The sequence below is a fragment of the Caloenas nicobarica genome, chromosome 3, assembly GCF_036013445.1.
Source record: "Caloenas nicobarica isolate bCalNic1 chromosome 3, bCalNic1.hap1, whole genome shotgun sequence".
NCBI lineage: Eukaryota > Metazoa > Chordata > Aves > Columbiformes > Columbidae > Caloenas > Caloenas nicobarica.
The window spans coordinates 61291789-61311246 of record NC_088247.1 but is presented as its reverse complement, the minus strand read 5'-3'; the positions used below and the strand labels follow the sequence as shown (position 1 = coordinate 61311246).

Here is a 19458-nt window from a genome sequence, read left to right as displayed (position 1 = left end):
ACATCTGGAAAATATCCCATGGGAATTCCCACCTGTTATCAATGTAATTAGCATCCTTGAGGTAGCCTCTGAACAAATACAGTTACACAGCCATTTAATCTAGCAACACTAAAAATAAACAGGGGATATTAAACGGGAGTTTGAAAAGGATCACTTGTGGTAATTTGCCCAACTCATTGACTTAATGATAGCACATGAAAGATGAAAACATAACCAGCAAACAAAAGGAAAACAAAAGCTACTGCAAATAACAGCGTATCAAGTTCTCTAGTGCAGCAGGAAGTCTATAATGGAATACTGATATCAGAAACCTTGATGAAAATACACATGCAAAGAACAGCAAATAGATATGTATGGGAAACTGGGACACTGCAGCATGGAACAGCATTACAAAATGTAATAGCATTTCCCTTTCTCCATAATTCTTTCTCCAAAATACACCAAGACTGTAAGAGAAAGGGGACAAGTGTAACCTAACAGTGTGGCAGCCGGCATTGACTGATGGACAGCTGCTCCATGCCCCTTTGCAGTATCTCATAGATTATTGCTGCCTCAAACACAAATGACTAAAATGAACCCCAGGATAAAGAGCCCGTTCATGCAGCTACTGCATCAGTTTCCAAAACGTCTTCTCCTTTCATTTTGCCTTTTTCTTATGACCCATCTTATACAATGCTCTGATGACCATTGCCTGCTTTTCCCCAGAAGAGGGGAACATAGGATATTGAATATAAGTGCTTTAAACGTATTTAGAAATGTCAGTTCTCATGTGACACATGACCATTTTTAATACATACTTTAAAGCACTTTAGCCAATTTTTTAATAAACTAAATGCTACTTATTTTAAATACTAAAATAGCAGCAGAGATTCCATTGGGATGAGTGCTGATCCAGCACACCACAGTAAATAAACATGGCATTAAAAAAGTTCCTAGAGTTTATATTTTCATCAATGAGATGATGTAACTAACAGGCAGAGAAAATCCTTCTGCGATAGCATGAAGGACAAAGGAAAATTTAAAATGGACTCACACATTATTTACATACATGATAAGAGTCCTTGCCATTAGGAACACAAAGGTATGAAAGTTTGTCTTTCTGTGAAAATGTCACCTGCCCTGGGGACAAATTTTACTCTCAGACTGAAACAAATCTCACTGACTTCAGTATTTAGAGGCTGCATGATCTACATTTTTCTTTGTTTGTTTGTTTTTAAGCTGACATGCAAACAGAGTAGAAGACAGTTTACTTCAGTTGCAAAGAACTGTATAAATTATAATATCGTCATACTATTGAATATTTTGGACACTCATGTGCCATGCAATTTTCATTATCATTTATGAATACTAAATTGCTCTTGTAACTATAGAATAAAAATCTACTATAGTAAATTTTAACTATCAGAAATTGCAGGGAAAAGAAGAATAACTAGAGCTTAATTGTAAAACAAAAATATTCTACCTTACACTGACTAGTAAATTACATCAAGAAATAATGCAAATAGAAAAAGCATTCTAAACCTGGTAATTTTAACTAAAGCGATATGGGACAAAGGCAGTCTAACAAAATGACATTTACTGCTTGTCTCTAATGCTTTTATTTCAGTAGCAAAGTTGCAGTACCAGTATATATGCGAGGGGTACTGCACTGTTATTACTGCAGAATAATCACCATGCCAAGTCATCTGCCAGTAGAGATTTAAGCAAGTCTATCTGAAGCACATGAAATGGGGATCACTGTATTTCCCTTCAAGTAAAGCCAAAAAGCAAGCAAACAGAAAACTGCAGTCATCAGAGGAACCTGATTGCTTGATTAGAAAATCATAGTTTAACGCAAATGAAATAGCTATCCTGTATTTTATCGAAGTGTCTATCCTTTTCCCAGAGTATAACAATGTTTCCTACCAGCTGATTTAATATTGACAACCATTCATTTATCAAAGCCATTTCCATTGACTCACTAACTGATTTGCCCCTCTGACAGGCTCTCTGTTCCTTATTCATCACAATCATCCTCCTCTGCAATAGACTTAGACCTTTTCCAGCATCCGAGGCCAATCCATTCAGGCGACTGCAATTACCTGCATGACATTCTGCCTCTTTACTGTTCAGAAGACGTAAGAAAACAAGAGAAATCTCCTAAGTTAGTAGCTAACTTGTTTTCAATATTTGAAGGCATAATAAATCCCCAAGCCCTAACTAAGATTAAATACATTCAAAAGAACTAAAAACTTTGAGTTCAGTAACACCTTTATGAAGGGGCTTAATCGAAGAAAGTACAGCAATTCTAGATTAGTATTTTTGGAAGTATCTTGGTGCCATTCAGCTTCCAGAGTGCTCATAATCAATTATAGGATAATAAATAAAAGTGTCTGAGACTGACCCATTTATCTTTTCAGCTTTTCTCCATCCCACCCTGTTTTCAAATAAAACTTGTAAGATCTGTATTTTTTTTTTCTGTAGAAGAGACAGCGGAAAAAGTATTCAGTTCTTTGCTTTCATTAATGCTGTGTTTCCTTTCCTCTTTTAGTTTCTTATCTTTTGTGTCTTTTCATACAGAATTTAATGGCCTATTTATATCATTATTACAGATTTTTGAAGGGTCCTGAGCATCCTCTGTAAATGTGTGGGATGGAGATTAAGCAGAGATAAAGCAAGCTTCTAGGTTTGCTACTCATCAAATTACTTTTGCAGGTTATCATTGAAACAGGTTGATTAAGTGCATAATGGATCACATATGAATTTAAATACATTCAATACCTATTTTGTCCTAGAAATTCCAAACCACTAGTGCAGCCTTTTGTTTGTTCAACAGTTGCTGGGGTGAACTGCACACGATGCTTACCTTTACTCTAGAGTGAAAGTGATGGAAGTTTGTAAATTAAAACTTTTTATTTTCAACGTTCACTAACCCTGATCATTTTTTAATTTACTTTTGAGAAAACACATATTGAATTAATTATTTTTTCCAGTAAAGACAGAACTAAAAAACCCCTGGGCCAGAAGTTCTTATAAAGATCTAGGTTCAAACTACAGTCATGCTATGCATTTCTAGATGCAAGTCTCCTGAGCGTGCATTTCCTCAGTAAAATGTAAAGGAAAATGAGATGAGTTGCATGTTAGAGAGAAATCCTTGGAGTCTCCACAGAATTTGTAGCAATTGCTCTGTACTCTACAGACAAGGGGAAAGACATTTCCCCATTCTTTCAAGAACTGTTTTTAATCAGTGAAGTCAATCATAAGTTCTGTGGAAGATAGATTGAAACTGCAAAATGCCCTTCCGTGGTGATACTGACCTTGGTGACCCCAAATGCAGTCCATTTACATACAATGAAACTGTGTTTCCTAATGACCCATCCAATCTTCAAACTCAGAGTCAAGCTAAGTTTCTTCCTTTTGGAATATAATCACAGCTAATTGTAAGACAAACAATGTTTTCAGTAACTGCTGCAAAATCCCATTGTCTTCCATTGAGTTTCACTAGTGCAATTCACTGGGACTTCTCAAACAGATTTATTGATCGTGCAGAAAAGAAACAAAATCTGATTGTGCTGAATGAAAGATGAGGCTCACAGAAGTAGAAAGCATTTGTAAGCCACTGAATCAAATACAATGCACAAGCAACACAATTATTAAGAAACTGCTGCCTCCTATCTCTTCCCAGTGCTTCAGAATCAAAAATCAAAGTGCATTTTCCTCTCCATACACTGGCATTGCAGCTTTTACAGAACTGTGATGCCTGACAGCAACCTTTCCAAGCATCTTAAGAGGAGACTTCTGCTGATAATGACAAAGAATGACCATTACTTATGAATGGCTAGCTTTGACTTACGCAGTGAAAATGTAATTTTAACAGTTTGGGAAAAACATACAATGAGCACCAGTAAGAAATGTCACCTCCCTTTCCCCGCCCCAACTCTGTAAAGTAGTTCAAATTGATTTAACATTTGCAGCTGGTTAAATCTGATATTTTCACACAAAAATCCACTCTGAAATTAAGTAAAAGAACAGATGCTATAGGATCTTTTCATCTCAAAGGATCAATAACTGAATAACTTTAGTAGCATCCTGCAGAAGGACCATAAGGGGAAGATTAAAATGAAGTAAAGATAGTGATATAATTATAGCAGTATGATAGCCACAACAGCTGGTTGGAAGATATCAGTTCGTTGGCAATTAAGTGTAAAAGATAAGTGCAAGCAATCACAAGAAAAAAAGTAGGGAAATTCTCTGTTTTTTCTGTACATTTCCACAAGATGTAACTCCACGTTTAAATGAAACAGTCAACATTTCTGGGCCTGTCGAGGGAGCACAATTAATTTAAATGAACAGTAACATACAGAGCAAAACAGCCTCACTGAAGACATCTTCTGCATTTATACTTGGCTGTGCTGGTGAAGCCAACTCCTGCCTGTTCTGCTTGCTGTGGTTTACAGCTGACACGGCACATCGCACAAGCTGCACATAGAAAACAGGCAGCAGAACAAAGCTGTACAGCAAAACCTGACAGATGATCAAACATTTCTCCATACAACCTTAAGAATGTAGGATTAGATTTCGGTTACCTTCAGAGGATACAGCTCAAGTGTATATAGTTTGGCTACGACCTCACTCCAACTAATAAGAAATTACAGCTTTTAAAATTTTAGTGATACTGATGCCATAAAAATAGTCATTATATCATCAGTAGAGCACTGTTTCATGGGACCAACAGGCCGATGCTACAAAGCAGGCATCTCTGCTCAGTTCTAACTGCCTCTGACCAGGTAGAAGGAAGGAGCAGATTGTGGTACAGCACAACATGCTGGTGACACCCTGCAGCTTTAGGGAGAAGCTGGATCTCAAGGACAGTGTAACACGGAGCGCAAGCCCAGTTTCATGGGTACTGCACTGGTATTATCACTGTCTCAATATTATTTAGTATCGTGTGTGTATTGCCGTATCGCCCATCACCATCTCCAAATGCAAAACAGAAGAACTGTGTGCAGGCCCTTTCTTGCACCAATACATCCTAGAGCTCCAGGTGCTTCGAAGAAATAAGAGAAACCAGATATATATGAACTAATCTACTCTGGGGGAATATTTACACAAGGAGGTACAGCCACACAGAGAGCTAGAGAAAACAAGTTTGCCTCTCAAACCATGTTGACACAAACAGTTATGCAGACAGCTGGCTGCCCATTTGTGGAATAATTACCACCCAAACACACACAACCAGAGGAGAAGAAAATAATGAGTGATCACTATTTGTGTTGTACAGAAGTTATTCTAAAACCCAGACTTTAGCACACATTCTGATAAGTTTGGACTAGAGAACAAACATTTGGCTAATCCTCATTTGGTGTGGAACAATTTTAATTTCTAAAGGGACTACCTCAGTATTGTGTATTGTTGAAGTCCTGTTCTGATTTGGCACGTCTCTGATGTTGAATGTGCCCTTCAAGTGTCAAGCGTTCTAAGCCACTATATCGCTTGCCAACATTTCAACTGAAAATCACATATTCTTGCAATTTAGGAATGTCATTGTTCATAGTGTAAAAGTACAGAGAAATAGTGGGAATAGGAGAGGAATCTTTCTAAATACTTAATCCTGTTGTCAGCAGCAAGACAGAAAGCCTGGCTCAATGGAAAGCATTAATTTATACTTTCCACTGGCTGCTTTGCAGAATTCAGAATAGACATAAAGTGCAGGTTGAGAAAGGTTTTCAGACAAAATTCAGAGCTTGTTTTTCTTACATTTGTGTTAAGCAAAATACCGCTTTATAACTACAACAGAAAGGGTTAAAGTATTTTTTGTCCATGATTTAAAGAAATCTGTAGTACACATGTATTTTCTGGTTTTTATATACCTATTGAAATAATTTCAAAATCAAGACAAGAAGTAGTGACTATTCACAGTATCTGTACTTTTTATCTGTGTCATTGATGGATTGCCTAAAAGACTTTAAAATTAATTCATGACTGCTGTATCACATTCAACCCACATCAGAAGAAAAAGGCTGCTTTTAAATAAAGCTGCAGAAGTAACGCCAAAAGAAGTCAGGCTCATGCTTACGTGCTATAGGTAAGCACAGCAAAATCCCAGTAGGAGCTAGGCTTAAAGGAGTATTATATTTTAATTCAGCAGAACATTCACAGACCACATACAGGAAAAGGAGACACATAAGAAATCTGGTGAGCTACAGAGTACAATTCCAATATATGGCCTAGCGTTATCAGCCCCTAGCGGGGAGTAGTATATAGCTGATTATAATTTCCATATTCTCTCTCTATATCCTACGACTATCTAGTACATATAGAAAGGAGCAAGGTTTAATTGTTTTCCGTATCCCAAACTTTGGAAAGAACTATCATGTCTGGTTTAAAAAACTGCATACTCTTAATACTGCTGACAAGGTAAATGGATTCGTTCAGTTCTTAATACTGTACACCCTTACCAATTTAATAGATTTTTGATGCTTAGGGTCTTGTCACTGTTCTTGCGCCTGCGAAAGCTGCTTTGGCTGAAAGTTGGAGTTGGGAGTATTTTCTCCTAGACAACCTGCCTTGCAAGCTCTCACATCAGCACTTGCAGTTTAACAAAGAAATATCCTGAATAACAAGAGAACCATTTCTGTTAATGCTTCGCACTGTAAAATGCACATTTTTCTATGCACCTGAAAGTTTGTTAGTTGCCTGAAATGGCTACGAACCTGACCACCAATATTATGGTGGAAAAAAATCAAGCCAAACAGCAGTTATTTTATTAAAATGCAAAGCTTTCAACAAACAGTTTATGTAGTCAGATACCCCTGAACAGATATCAGAATCTTAATTACAGACAAAGGAGTTTTCTGTTTCATCTAGCTAATACTTACCTTGACAACTGGGACCCGTTCCTTATGACCAGATCTCTCTCCCACATGTTGCCTCCCCTTAGGAGGACACTGTACAAGAACCAGCCTGCCTGCACATACCTACTCTCTGCCTGTGCATTCTGTTCAAAGCTTGATCAGTTTCACAGGAATGTCTCGTAATTCCTCAGACACTTCATCACAGTATCTATTTCGAACACTTTTTCAAAAGTACAGACTGTTTTTTTCATGACATGTAAAATATACTTCAAAAATGCTGAAGTTCATTGGGCACAGCCAAGGAAAACAACTTCTGGCTAGACAACAAAAATATCATTAAGAATGAAAGCAAAGGTTACTGACCAGAATGGTATTTAATTTGACTAGAAATGAATAGCTTGTCCATTATGAATAAAATACCCTGATTCCATGGAGGAGAGATGCAGTTCAAATCTCAAGTCGTAACTCCTTATAAAGCACACAGTGAAAATCACAAATCGTATTAGGTTGGTGCAAAAGGAATTGCAGTTTTTGCATTTTTGAAATTTGCTGTTTGATATTGGATAAATTCTTATAATAAATAAACGTGGTTATGTTATACATCATTTTAATGCACTTTTCTCACCTTTTTTTTTGCTACTGACTTATTACTTGCTGTTTATTTTATATTTATTTTAGACTATGGAAATGATGTTAGATAAAAATCTAATTTGAGCGATTTTCTTATTCGAGTTCAAAATGGGTTGTAAAGCAGCAGAGATAACTCACAACATGAACCACACATTTGGCCCAGGAACTGCTAATGAACGTAGAGTGCAGTGGTGGTTCCAGAAGTTTTGCAGAGGAGATGAGAGCCTTGAAGATGAGGAGCGTAGTGGCCAGCCATCCAAAGTTGACAATGACCAATGGAGAGCAATCATCAAAGCTGATCCTCTTAAAACTACACCAGAAGTTGCCAAAGAACTCAACGTCGACTATTCTACGGTCATTCGGCTTTAGAAGCAAATTGGAAATGTGAAAAAGCTCAATAAGTGGGTGCCTCGTGAGCTGACTGAAAATAAGAAAAGTCATCCTTTTGAAGTGTCATCTTCTCTTCTTCTACACAACAGTGAATCATTTCTTGATCAGATTGTGACATGCGACAAAAAGTGGATTTTATGTGACAACTGGTGATGACCAGCTCAGTGGTTAGACCGAGAAGAATCTGCAAAGCACTTCCCAAAGCCAAACTTACACCAAAAAAAGGTCATGGTCACTGTTTAGCAGTGTGCTGCCAGTCTGATCGATCCACTACAGCTTTCTGAATCCCGGCAAGACCATGACACCTGAGAAGGATGCTCAGCAAATCAATGACATGCACTGAAAACTGCAATGCCTGCAGCCAGTATTGGTCAAAAAAAAGGACCCACTTCTTCTCCATGACAACGCCCGACCACACATCATACAACCCATGCTTTAGAAGTTGTACCATTTGGGCTACCATATTGCCTCCTCGGCCACATTCACCTGACCTCTCGCCAACCAACCACCACTTCTTCACATATCTTGACAACTTTTTGCAGGGAAAATGCTTCCACAACCAGCAAGATACAGAAAATGCTTTCCAGGAGTTCGTTGAATCTTGAAGCCTGGATTTTTATGCTACAGGAATAAACAAACTTATTTCTCGTCAAAAAAATGGCAAATGATTGTAACGTTTCCTATTTTGATTAATAAAGATGTGTTTGAGCCTAGTTATAATGATTTAAAATTCATGGTCCAAAACCGCAATTACTTTTGCACCAACCTAATACAAATGCATGAAGAACAACAATGAATGAGGCTCATTAGCAGGTCTTGATAAAGAGCAGACATGAAGGCAACCTACATACCTGGAACAGCCGCATAAAACTGAAGCAAATAATCTTCGTTAGATAGATGTAGAAGCCAGGGAAAGGCTGCAAGTGCTCATACTGGAAGCAACTATTCTGTGTTAATTCCTTATCTTCTAGTTATAGTTTAATTCTATCACAGGTTTTTAAACTACTTTTAAAAAACAGAATGTTTACAGTTTGCATTGCTGTGATATCCAACCCTCACAATACATTAAATCAACTCAGTAGGAAAAAACATAGGAATATTAAAGCTGTTGTAGATGCCAAACTTCTGTCTGGAAGGTACATTGGCATGCAGTGTATATGGACATGTATCCCAGATTTACAGATTTTGTGCATTAAGTCCAACTGGACTTGTAGAATTTTTGTGTGGAAAAAAAATACCTGGATGCACGAATGCCCTTATGTAGATGGGTATGCACACCATCATTTTCCTGTTTCCAACACGCAAGTACATGTGCAGCTGCTTGCTTTCAATTCATTATCTATCATCATTGAGCATTTACTTGACATTGTTCCAAGGCTATTCCATACATTGCAGTTACAAAGGACAGAATATCCACGTAGCAGCAACTCCAAGTTTGACAGATAAATCACACAAAAAGTAGTAATATCTAGCCAGATAGTCAGAAATATCATCCACTGAGATCCATTCTGTAACACACGGAGCTCTTTGCAACAGGCTTATAATCAAGATGTAATCACATCCTCAATATGAAACGAAGAAAAATCTTCTTGCCCCATTCAGATCCATGGCAAAACTCCCACCACCTTAATGGAAAGCTGAAGCGGGCTCAGAGCATGCACTGATGTAGCGCTGTAGGCTCTGCTGTACTACACTACACTTGCTGCTCCCTCTGGACCAAATTTAGCCAGAATCATACCTATGCACCCACTTGGGATGAAGTTTTAATTCCCAGAGACTGCCCTTTAAACTGTTCTTGCCCTGCCATGATGAAAACTAACCTGAAACTTGAGAATTCTTCTCAGATTCCATGTGGTTCAAATTCCATGTGGTTCACAGCATGGCCTCTGAGGCAACAGAATTAAGGGAAGAAGCGACCAGGCAGGAAACTCTTCAAGTTAGCATTTGGCAAGAATAGTTCCACATGCATTAAGCTAAGCATTTTGCCAAACTTACACCTTTCTCCTGTATCCTTTTATCAGTGCAAGAAATTATGATGGTTTTACTTGACTTGTCCAATAAAAATTTCAATGTAAAGGTTACAATTAATTTTTATCTGGGGTAAAAATTTAATTTCACTGTGAAGTACAAAGGAATCTACATGCAAATAATATCTGTGGCACATTAAATAATACATTAGTTACAGTTAGCTCAGTGACAGTAATTTCTGTGTGAAAACTATAGGTTTTCTCGTTTTAAAGCAAATAATTAGCTTTAGTTTTTCCTGCCTTTCTTGTCTGAAAACACAGTTCGTACTACAAACAACAATCGTCTGTTTACAAAACAGAAACAATTGTAGCAACAGAAGCAGAGGAGGATCCTACCACAACCAGTAAATAAACAAGTGCCCCTGATAAAATGGGTTCCACCCTTTCACATCAATAGCTGAGGGTTTTAGAATTCTAACTACATATTAAGCCTCTTAGAATGATCATAGAATGGTTTTGGTTGGAAGGGACCTTAAAGATAATCTAGTTCCAAGCCCCCTGCCATGGGCAGGGACACCTTCCAGTAGACTAGATTGCTCGAAGCCCCATCCAAACCGGCCCTGAACATTCCCAAGGATGGGGCATCCACAGCTTCTCTGGGCAGCCTGTTCCAGGGCCTCACCACCCTCATGGCAAAGAATTCCTTCCTTATATCTAATCTAAATCTACCCTCTTTCAGTTTAAAGCCATTACCTCTTATCCTATCACAACAGGCCCTTGTAAAAAGTCCATCTCCAGTTTTCTTGTAGCCCCCTTTAGGTCCTGGAAGGCTGCTATAAGGTCTCCCTGGAGCCTTCTCTTCTCCACACTGAACAACCCCAATTCTCTCAGCCTGTCTTCAGAGGAGAGGTGCTCCAGTCCTCTGATCATCTTCATGGCCCTCCTCTGGACCCACTCCAACAGGTCCATGTCCTTCTTATGTCGGTGGCCCCAGAGCTGGACACAGTACTCCAGGTAAGGTCTCATGAGAGCAGAGTAGAAGGGGAGAATCACCTCCCTTGACCTGCTGGTCTCATGTTTTTTGATGCAGCCCAGGACACAATTGGCTTTTGGGGCTGCAAGTGCAAATTGGCAGACCATGTTGAGCTTCTCATCAACCAACATCCCCAAGTCCTTCTCCTCAGAGCTGCTCTCGCTCTCAATCCATTCTCTGTCCAGCCTATATTTGTGCTTGGGATTGTCCCGACCCATGTGCAGGACCTTGCACTTGGCCTTGCTAAACTTCATGAGGTTCACATGGTCCTACCACTCAAGCCTGTCAAGGTCCTTCTGGATGGCAGCCCTTCCATCCAGCATGTCAACAGCACCACACAGCTTGGTGTTTTCAGCAAACATGCTGAGGGTGCACTCGATCCCACTGTCCATGTCACCGACAAAGATGTTAAACAGCATCATTCCAATACCAACCCCTGAGAAATGCCACTTGTCACTGGTCTCCACTTGGACATCGAGCCATTGACCGCAACTCTTTGAGTGCGACCGTCCAGCCAATTCTTTATCCACCAAGTGGTCCATTTGTCAAATCCATGTCTCTCCAGTTTAGAGACAAGGATGTTGTGCAGGACAGTGTCAAATGCTTTGCACAAGTCCACTTGTAGACTTCTAGTACTCCAAATATTATGACAAACCAGGTCTAGGTATCACGTGTGACACTACCAATGCTTCACTTGACACTCTAAGTAGAAGGAAGAACGCTCTGTATTTCAGCTTGGCATTCTCGGCTCTTCTCTATTACTCTTCCTTCTGAAACAAAACTATCTAATTTTCCCTGAGCTCACTGTGGCTTTCAGCTATCTGATTTTGCAATTCTGTCTGTCCTGCCCTCCTCCCCTGCCCAATGCAAGTAACTGCTTTATAAATAAAAATGGATCTGAAGTGAGGTTTATTTAATAAGCTTTCAGCTAGACCCACTTCCAGAAGCTTTCTGCAATCTGGTGGCTCTTATTCAGCATCTGAGTCCTGCAGTTCAGTCATGACCACACTGGCTATAATAGGCAAGTGAAAAGTAAATTCATCCCAGCTCTCACCTGGCCACAGTTGTGAAGACTTAAATCCAGTCCACACGTAAATTCAGTATGATGCTCAACTGTTTCCAGCAAAGGGTTAGGCTTGGAAAAGTCCCAGAATCTATACAGAGAAGGAGGGAGGCAGGAAGGGGGAGAGAGAGGGGAGGGGAAAAAAAAAAAACAACAAAACAAACCAAAATCAAACAAACCACAATTAAAGTAATTGAAAGGCCATTTCAAAAATATAATGCAAGATATTGACAAATCTGTTGCTGCCAGGGTATTTAAAAAAGCAAACTCATCCACTTAGGAAACATAACAAATCATATTCCTGCAAAGCCATCTGCTGATTTGCATAAATTAAACCCCACTGGGCAAAACTAGCTTTGTCGCCTGTTGCAGAAACTGAGATCAAAGTTGGCACTGAAGAGCAGCCATTGGGACATTATTAAAACAGAAAGAAATAGAGGATAGAATACTCTTGTTATATTTTTTGATGACTGGGGAATATTATCCCTGAAAGACATTAACACAATTTAGGAGTTTTATCAGTTCTTGGTATTGTTCACGATGGGGTCTTCCTTTATTGAAAATTACACATTCATTTAGAGATACTTGTCGTTCCCAGTCTCAAATTTGAGACTCTGTTCCTGTAAAACAGAATTTAATATTATAATTTAATAATAAATTTGTACTACAAAGATCAGTTGCATTATACAGTTAATTCCACTAATTCATATTTCAAAAAATTTTTTTTCTTTCCAGGCTTGGTTGCTATAAACACTTAGAAAACAGATTTCTGAAGCTTCTACTTCTCCCAGCTACTCCCCTGTTAGGTGCAATGCCCATCAATGCAGTTAACAGCATGGATAGGAGAGGTATAAAAGATGGGATGAAATACAGGTACAAGAAATCTCAGTCATGAAAAAAAGATTCAGGAATAGGACTTTCAGACAGAATCATAGAATGTCCTGAGTTGGAAGGGACCCACAAGGAGCAGAGTCCAACTCCTGTCCCTGCATGTGACAACTCCACAGTTCACATCATGTTGTCCAGTCTTTTCTTGAACACTGTCAGGCTTGGGGCTGTGACACCTCCCTGGGGAGCCTGTTCCAGTGCTCCACCACCCTCTGGTGAAGAACCTTTTCTTAATGCCCAACCTGAACCTCCCCTGGTACATCTTCCTGCCATTCCCTCAGGTTCTGTCATTGGTCACCAAAGAGAAGAGTTCAGCGCCTGCCCTTCCTCCTCCCCTGGTGAGGAAGCTATAGACCATGATGAGGTCTCCTCTCAGTCTCCTCCAGGCTGAACAAACCAAGTGACTTTAGCCGCTCCTCATACGGCTTCTTCTCCAAACCCTTCACCAACTTCGTAGCCCTCTTCTGGACACTAATAATAACATACTGACAAGACACCATATGATGGCACAAAAGAAAGATTTGGTTTTCTTTTTTGGGTTGTATTTACTACTTAGAAAAGTCCATAGGCTGCAAAGCACAGCACATTTTGTGGGCTGCCAGCTGTAATCCAATTTTCTACGGCTCAAATTTTCTCACAGTGGTCACTCATATGCTTTATTTCTTCTGTAACAACCCCAGAGCACTGCCTTGCTCCTATTGGGAAAAGTGACAATACTTAATAAAAACAGTTCATTATCAGAATAATTACACTGAAAGCACTGTATATTCAAAGCAGTTCAGGTAAAATAGCAAACACTGGAGCCAGCAGGGTCAGTTTGTTTAATGTGTAGATGTTATGTCCTTCATAAATGAGCAGAGTGGTATCAGCATAATGGCTATGCCATAGCAACAATCCTCTTCACTTTTTCCTAGTATCCAAGATCTAAGATAAACAACTTATTTTGCAGGAGAGAGGAGCAAAAGACCATCTCAGCATTTTCATCCTCCCACATTTGTTCATAAGAAGGTAAGGAAACAAATCTTCTTGTTTCTAAGTTATAGTGATAGCATTCCTTACCACATTAGCTCTCTACTAAATCCTGAAAGACAGAAGCTCAAAACTGAAAACTAAGACTAAAGAAGACAACTTCAGATCTACATGAATGGAAACTTAGAAAAGACATTCCAACCAATTTTAAAAATAGGGCATTTTGGTGTTTGTTGTATGGAGTCACATTTGCAGTACACAGTTCAAGAATACTGCAACATAGTTCAAGTTCCACAAACTGTCTGGGACCTTCATTTTTTGATATATAATTACTAGTGAAAGTCAACAAAATGTACAGTCTCAGGACTGAGAACCATTGATGATAAGTTAATGAAAGAACTCATAACAATTTTGCAGTCCACACTATCTACAGCCCAGCTTCCAAGACTAGCATGGTGACAACAATATTTTGCTTCGAGTGAACTGCTGCTGCATTCTGAAGACTAAAAGCCCAGTGCAGGTTTTCCAAGCCAGCCTTTACCCCCGCAGGATGGCTGTACAGCAAAACAAAATCACATTCACAGCACAAATAGGTGTGCTTGCACTACTTTAGCTATAGGTATATCTATGCAGTTGGCAGCATGAACTTCAACAGTGGGCCAGACAATCACATATGTTTTTAGGGTCCAATATAGGTTTGTACAGCCTGTACAGTCAGAAGTGTGCTGCTTCATCAGAACTGACATTTTTACCCATATTATGTAAATTAAAACTAGCACACACAAATACAGTCACATCTGCACTGACCCTGCAACCTATATGAGTGCATTTTCCTAAACCTTTTTTTTTCCACTGAAACTGTGGAAAGTACACCTTTTCCCTCATTTCTTGATAGCTTCTTATTTGTTTTACAGGTTCTTCACATGCAATTCATAAACTGCACATACATTGCAAATGGACTGCTTATTCTAAACAAGCCATGATATTAAAAGAAAAAGCCTGTCATGCTATGGATTTTGTACTTTATACCACCCATGGCAATATCACATAGATCTGTCTTACCACATATATCTCCTGTGTTCCCCTCCCAAAACACTTTTACCAACTCCAATATAGTTTCTCCTACCTTGTCCTCCTTCCCACTCTGCCCTGACTGCCTGCCCCTGCACCTTCACCACTGGCTGGGGAGAAAAAAGCGGCCAGTACCATTTCAGGTTCCAGTGTCTGTACAAGTCAGTACAATGCACATGTTGTGGCAGCCTGCTCCTGCAGGCTGAGGAGCTCGCAGATTAGCAGCCAGATTAGACAGGTGGTGGATTCATGCCACGTCTTTTGCCTTCCTAATAGCAATACGTTGGATTTCCCTCTCTTGTATGCTCACGAGTTCCCATTAAATTTGTACAAGCCTAGTAAATTTAGGCTACAACTTCTGTGTTAAATTTAATTAAATTTTTGATAGGTTCTAAAGTTGCTTCAGGAAATTATTCAGGGAAAATACACAGTTGGAAGCACAAAGAACGCAACTCCTCAAGCCCATTTCCTTCTAGGGAACAAAAACAACAAAAAGATAAATATTTGTGCATGAAAGCTTTACTACTACACTTAGGTTTCAAACAGAAGATGTCTTCATACATTGTATTTTCAGGTGAGTGTGAATCAGCTATTTAGAGGCTGCTTTCCATAAAAACCCACTCAACAACTAATTCCACCATGCACATGCAACCACATCAAGGCAAAGGTCACAGCAGCATATGGATGTATATAACCAAGAAGTTTTCAAGAGCAACCCAGAACTCAGTTTACTACACATGTATCACACAATTCATCTTCCTGCTCCCATTCTCTAATCCCTGTGCAAAGATAGCTACCCGCAAAAGTTCTTCCTGCAAACTAGAAAAACTTCTGTCTGAGCAGAACTTAGTGTCAAGCTACTTTTGGATACAGGCCAATCAGGGCAATGTTGTTACTTCAGGAAACTGGGGACATCTAACTATTTCCACAATAATATCCTTAAGAGATTATTTCATTACAGTTCCAGTAAAGTATCAACATCATGAATCAGCTCAGGTATAGAAGAAAGCCTTTATTTGAAGTATTATCTTCCATAAGCATCAAAGAGGAAGAATTGCTTAGAGCCAAATCAAATGGAAGAGGATCCAAAAAAGTAATTCTGAAATAGGTTTTACTTTTGAGTTTGCTCCAGTAGCATAGTTCTTTAAGGACTTAACTTACAAGCTTTATTTCAAAGTAATTCTTGCTGAAATGCTAACTTGAGTTTACTTCTCACAAACTGTATGGGAAAACAAAGCATACCACTTACGCTTTTATAACCCTACTCTAGTAGAACTGCATACGCACCACTGTTTTTCCTTATTAAACATGTGAGCTGATGACAATAAAATATCATACACACATTTCACCCATAAGGTAAAATGGCTGATTGCGAGTTACATTTGTTCTTCTGCCAGAATGTAACAGAGTAACTTCTAAGAACAAGTAGCGATTAGCCTTCATAATATCCCTTCTGCTTTTGAAGATCTTTAAATTTGAAAAACTTTTGAGTAACTTTAATGCTTTCCTCCAAACAATGATTTGAGAAAAACCCTCATCATCATCATGGGCTTAAAGCCAACCGGACAACATAATTCTACCATTATTCTATTGAGGTATGAACCAAAGATCCCAGCCCTGAAACAGAGTGCCCTGAAAAACAGGGCATGCTCACAAAATGAAGATATTTCTTGCCACCAAAAGTTCAATCTGATCGAAAAAAATGCACGTAAGAAACTCCCTTTAGGCAAGCACAAGACTTCTCTAGTACTTTTAGCTTAAAACAAGGTGCAGCCAAATAGGCAGCATCATGTGCTACTCCCCTCTCCAAGGATGAAGACATGAGCCTGTACAGACTGGTTGGAGTACAAGAGTAACAATTTCATTGCTGCTGATACACTGAAATTTAAGTGTAATTATGAGATTGAACTTATCCAGTTTACTCTTTGTTCCCTCATTTCTCCCCAAACCACGAACTAACTAAAAGAGGATGCAAATCCCTAACTTGGAGACATATATGGTCTCATAAGGGCTTCTAAATGTTCCCCATCTTTTAGCACCAGAATTCTAGACTAGAGCTTCAGTTCACTTTGACACATGCCTCACTCTTCATCAAGCACTGTGAAAGGTCAGTTGGCTAAAAATGGTAAGTTAGGTGGCTGAGAAATACAGAACTGGTTGACAAGAACATACAGATAACACTGTAGGTATATGTGGTCTCTCTCAATAGTTCTGTTTTTTCATCTGCCCACAAAAAAAACCCTAACTTTGCCTTTCAGATAGACAGAACACATTTTTTAAAGAGAGATTTAAATGTATTTGTATGACAAACTAGAGAAATAATAGATAGCTTCACAACCAAAAAGTAAAAAGTGTTATGCAGAAGAAAACAGATGTACTTTTTATAAGAATGCTGCCACAGTTCAAGTATAAGTACTTGAAAGTTTTAATTATAAATATTTAACACTTACACAGACCTGTTTCTTAAGAGAAATGAAAAAAAAAATACAAATATCCCTTTGCTCTGTTGTTCAACAATATTATAGTGCTATTCATAGCACCAGAAGATTTGCTTTCATACATAAAAAATATGAATCTATTTATGAGGTTGGATCATTTGATGAGTAGCTCCTGTGACCAACACTTTCCTAGTTTTAAGAGAAAAATCCATCTCATAATACTTATTTTAAAAAAACCTAGCATGTGCAGGCAGGAAAATGCCAGTGAATTTAAAAAATACAAGAACCTGGGCATTCATTTATATGTCAAAATATTTACTGAAATTGTAATTCTTGTTTTAATCCAAAAAGTAAACATGTTAGAGAACAGATATGCTTTACACTGGTGTATGAGTGAATCTGACTAACTCTATAGTTGCAACAAAGTTAAATAGTAATTGAAAAGTACAGTCAGTTATTAATTTTGTTAAGTTTCCTCAGATGTAATGCCCAAAGCTCTGACTACCACTAGAAACTCTGCTATCAAGGAGACTTTTTATAATGACACAGGAGCTATCATCAACCCAGACATTCAAATTAACAGGTTCTTCTACTGCAGAGTTTTCAGTCTCACACTGGAAACCACCAGTGACAAGCATTTTGATCAGTAGGAAGACATTTTCCATTTGGGGGTGGAGGGGGGAAAAAAAAAGAGCAAATGAGCAAACACCCATCTTTTCACCTTGAAGAAAAAGAAACAAAACAAGACAACAAGGATGATTAAATGAAATGAAAGCCTGTTTCTTTTATAAGTGGCATTATTCCAGTTCTCAAGACTTCTTTGTGATCCAAGTTACTGAACTTGTACATAGTGATGGAGAGCTGGAGATACTCGTTTACCCTAAAGCATCTTGCAGAGATGGTGTCCAGTACAGTAAAACTTTCAACAAAAATCTGCTTTTTCCCTCAGAGGCAAGCTTCTGCGTATTTATTTCCAGATCTGGACTGATACCAGCTTAATGAAGTCCTATAATGTACCAGATCTTCTGTTTAGATTTTGGTGAGCACTGTCATGCCTAATGCACCAAGATTTTTTTTTTTTATATACTGAAGAGAGTCCAAAAATATAAAACAGTGATTCCAGTAAGAGATGACACTGTCCTTCTTTCAAACTGAATTTTGATAGAGATAAGGTTTAAGAACATTCATGCTGACCTAAAAGAGTCCTGGAAACATGACAGTACTTTGTGCATTTCCTGGCATTTTAATGATTTGTTTGTGTTAAAACTCCTCTTTAATTGACTTACATTTTTTCCAGAACTATTCCAAAAACTAAGGAAATCATACAGGAAAGATTTGTCTCAATGAAGTATTTATAAGAGGGGCTAAATCCAAATCATTATACCCAAGTATGGAAAAGCTCAAGTTCAAATCTACCACCTCTTTTTCTTAGGCCCCAGTATCAAGTTGGCATGTGAACCAGCTTTCTTTTCAGTAGCTTAACTATATAGCACACACATGGAGCCATCATAATATTTTCAAAAGATGAAGCTAAACATTATTAACTTTGCTTTTGACCTACTGGGTTTTGCTTTTTGATAGCCAGTTGTGATTAGATGCCAAATTAGCTGTATTACCTTAAACAAACAAAAACCCTGCAGTTTGGGCATCTTATCCACTATTTGCATTTGTTTGGTTAAACTATAAAGCTTCAGTAACATTTAAGATTACAAAGCTTAAACAGTAAGCTATGCTGTATCCAGTTTATCTACTATAAGTTAATACTTACAGACAATTCTGAGCTTCAAATAGAAATGTTAAATAAAAGAACAAAATGTTTTATGAATTACTATCAAATGTGGTTAAAAACTCAGAGGTCTTGTGTAGATTCAACAAGATCTGAAATTAATACCATGTACTGGAATCCCTACTTCTTTTCCACTTTTATATATTTATCATGTATTTTGTTCTTAAATGGAAATATGTGTATATAGACATGTCTACATGTACACACGTGTGCATACATGCATGTGCAAACATGTCAGCATGTGTGCATGTATGTGCATGTAGAGTGTATGGCGCCAGTCAAACTGAACATTCCTAAGTGAACTCTACTTCTGACTGTGAGCTACATTCCTTCCTGTAAATGACAGTACAGGATATGTAGTAGAAGTACAAAACAGTCACAGTATTATAT

At 38.4% G+C, this 19458-nt stretch overlaps 1 protein-coding gene across 3 annotated transcripts in view; it reads right to left on the bottom strand.

The window, feature by feature from the left end:
• The window catches only part of PEX7 (peroxisomal biogenesis factor 7), a 46558-nt gene that overhangs the window by 4470 nt on the left and 22630 nt on the right, over positions 1 to 19458 (bottom strand). For 2 of the 3 annotated variants that reach the window (XM_065632861.1, XM_065632859.1), the window contains one exon: positions 11908 to 12007. In XM_065632861.1, the coding sequence (XP_065488933.1) occupies positions 11908 to 12007 (100 nt within the window). Of the gene's footprint in view, positions 1 to 9673; positions 9740 to 11907; positions 12008 to 19458 lie in introns of all 3 variants that reach the window. The other variant, XM_065632860.1, reaches the window with a different exon arrangement.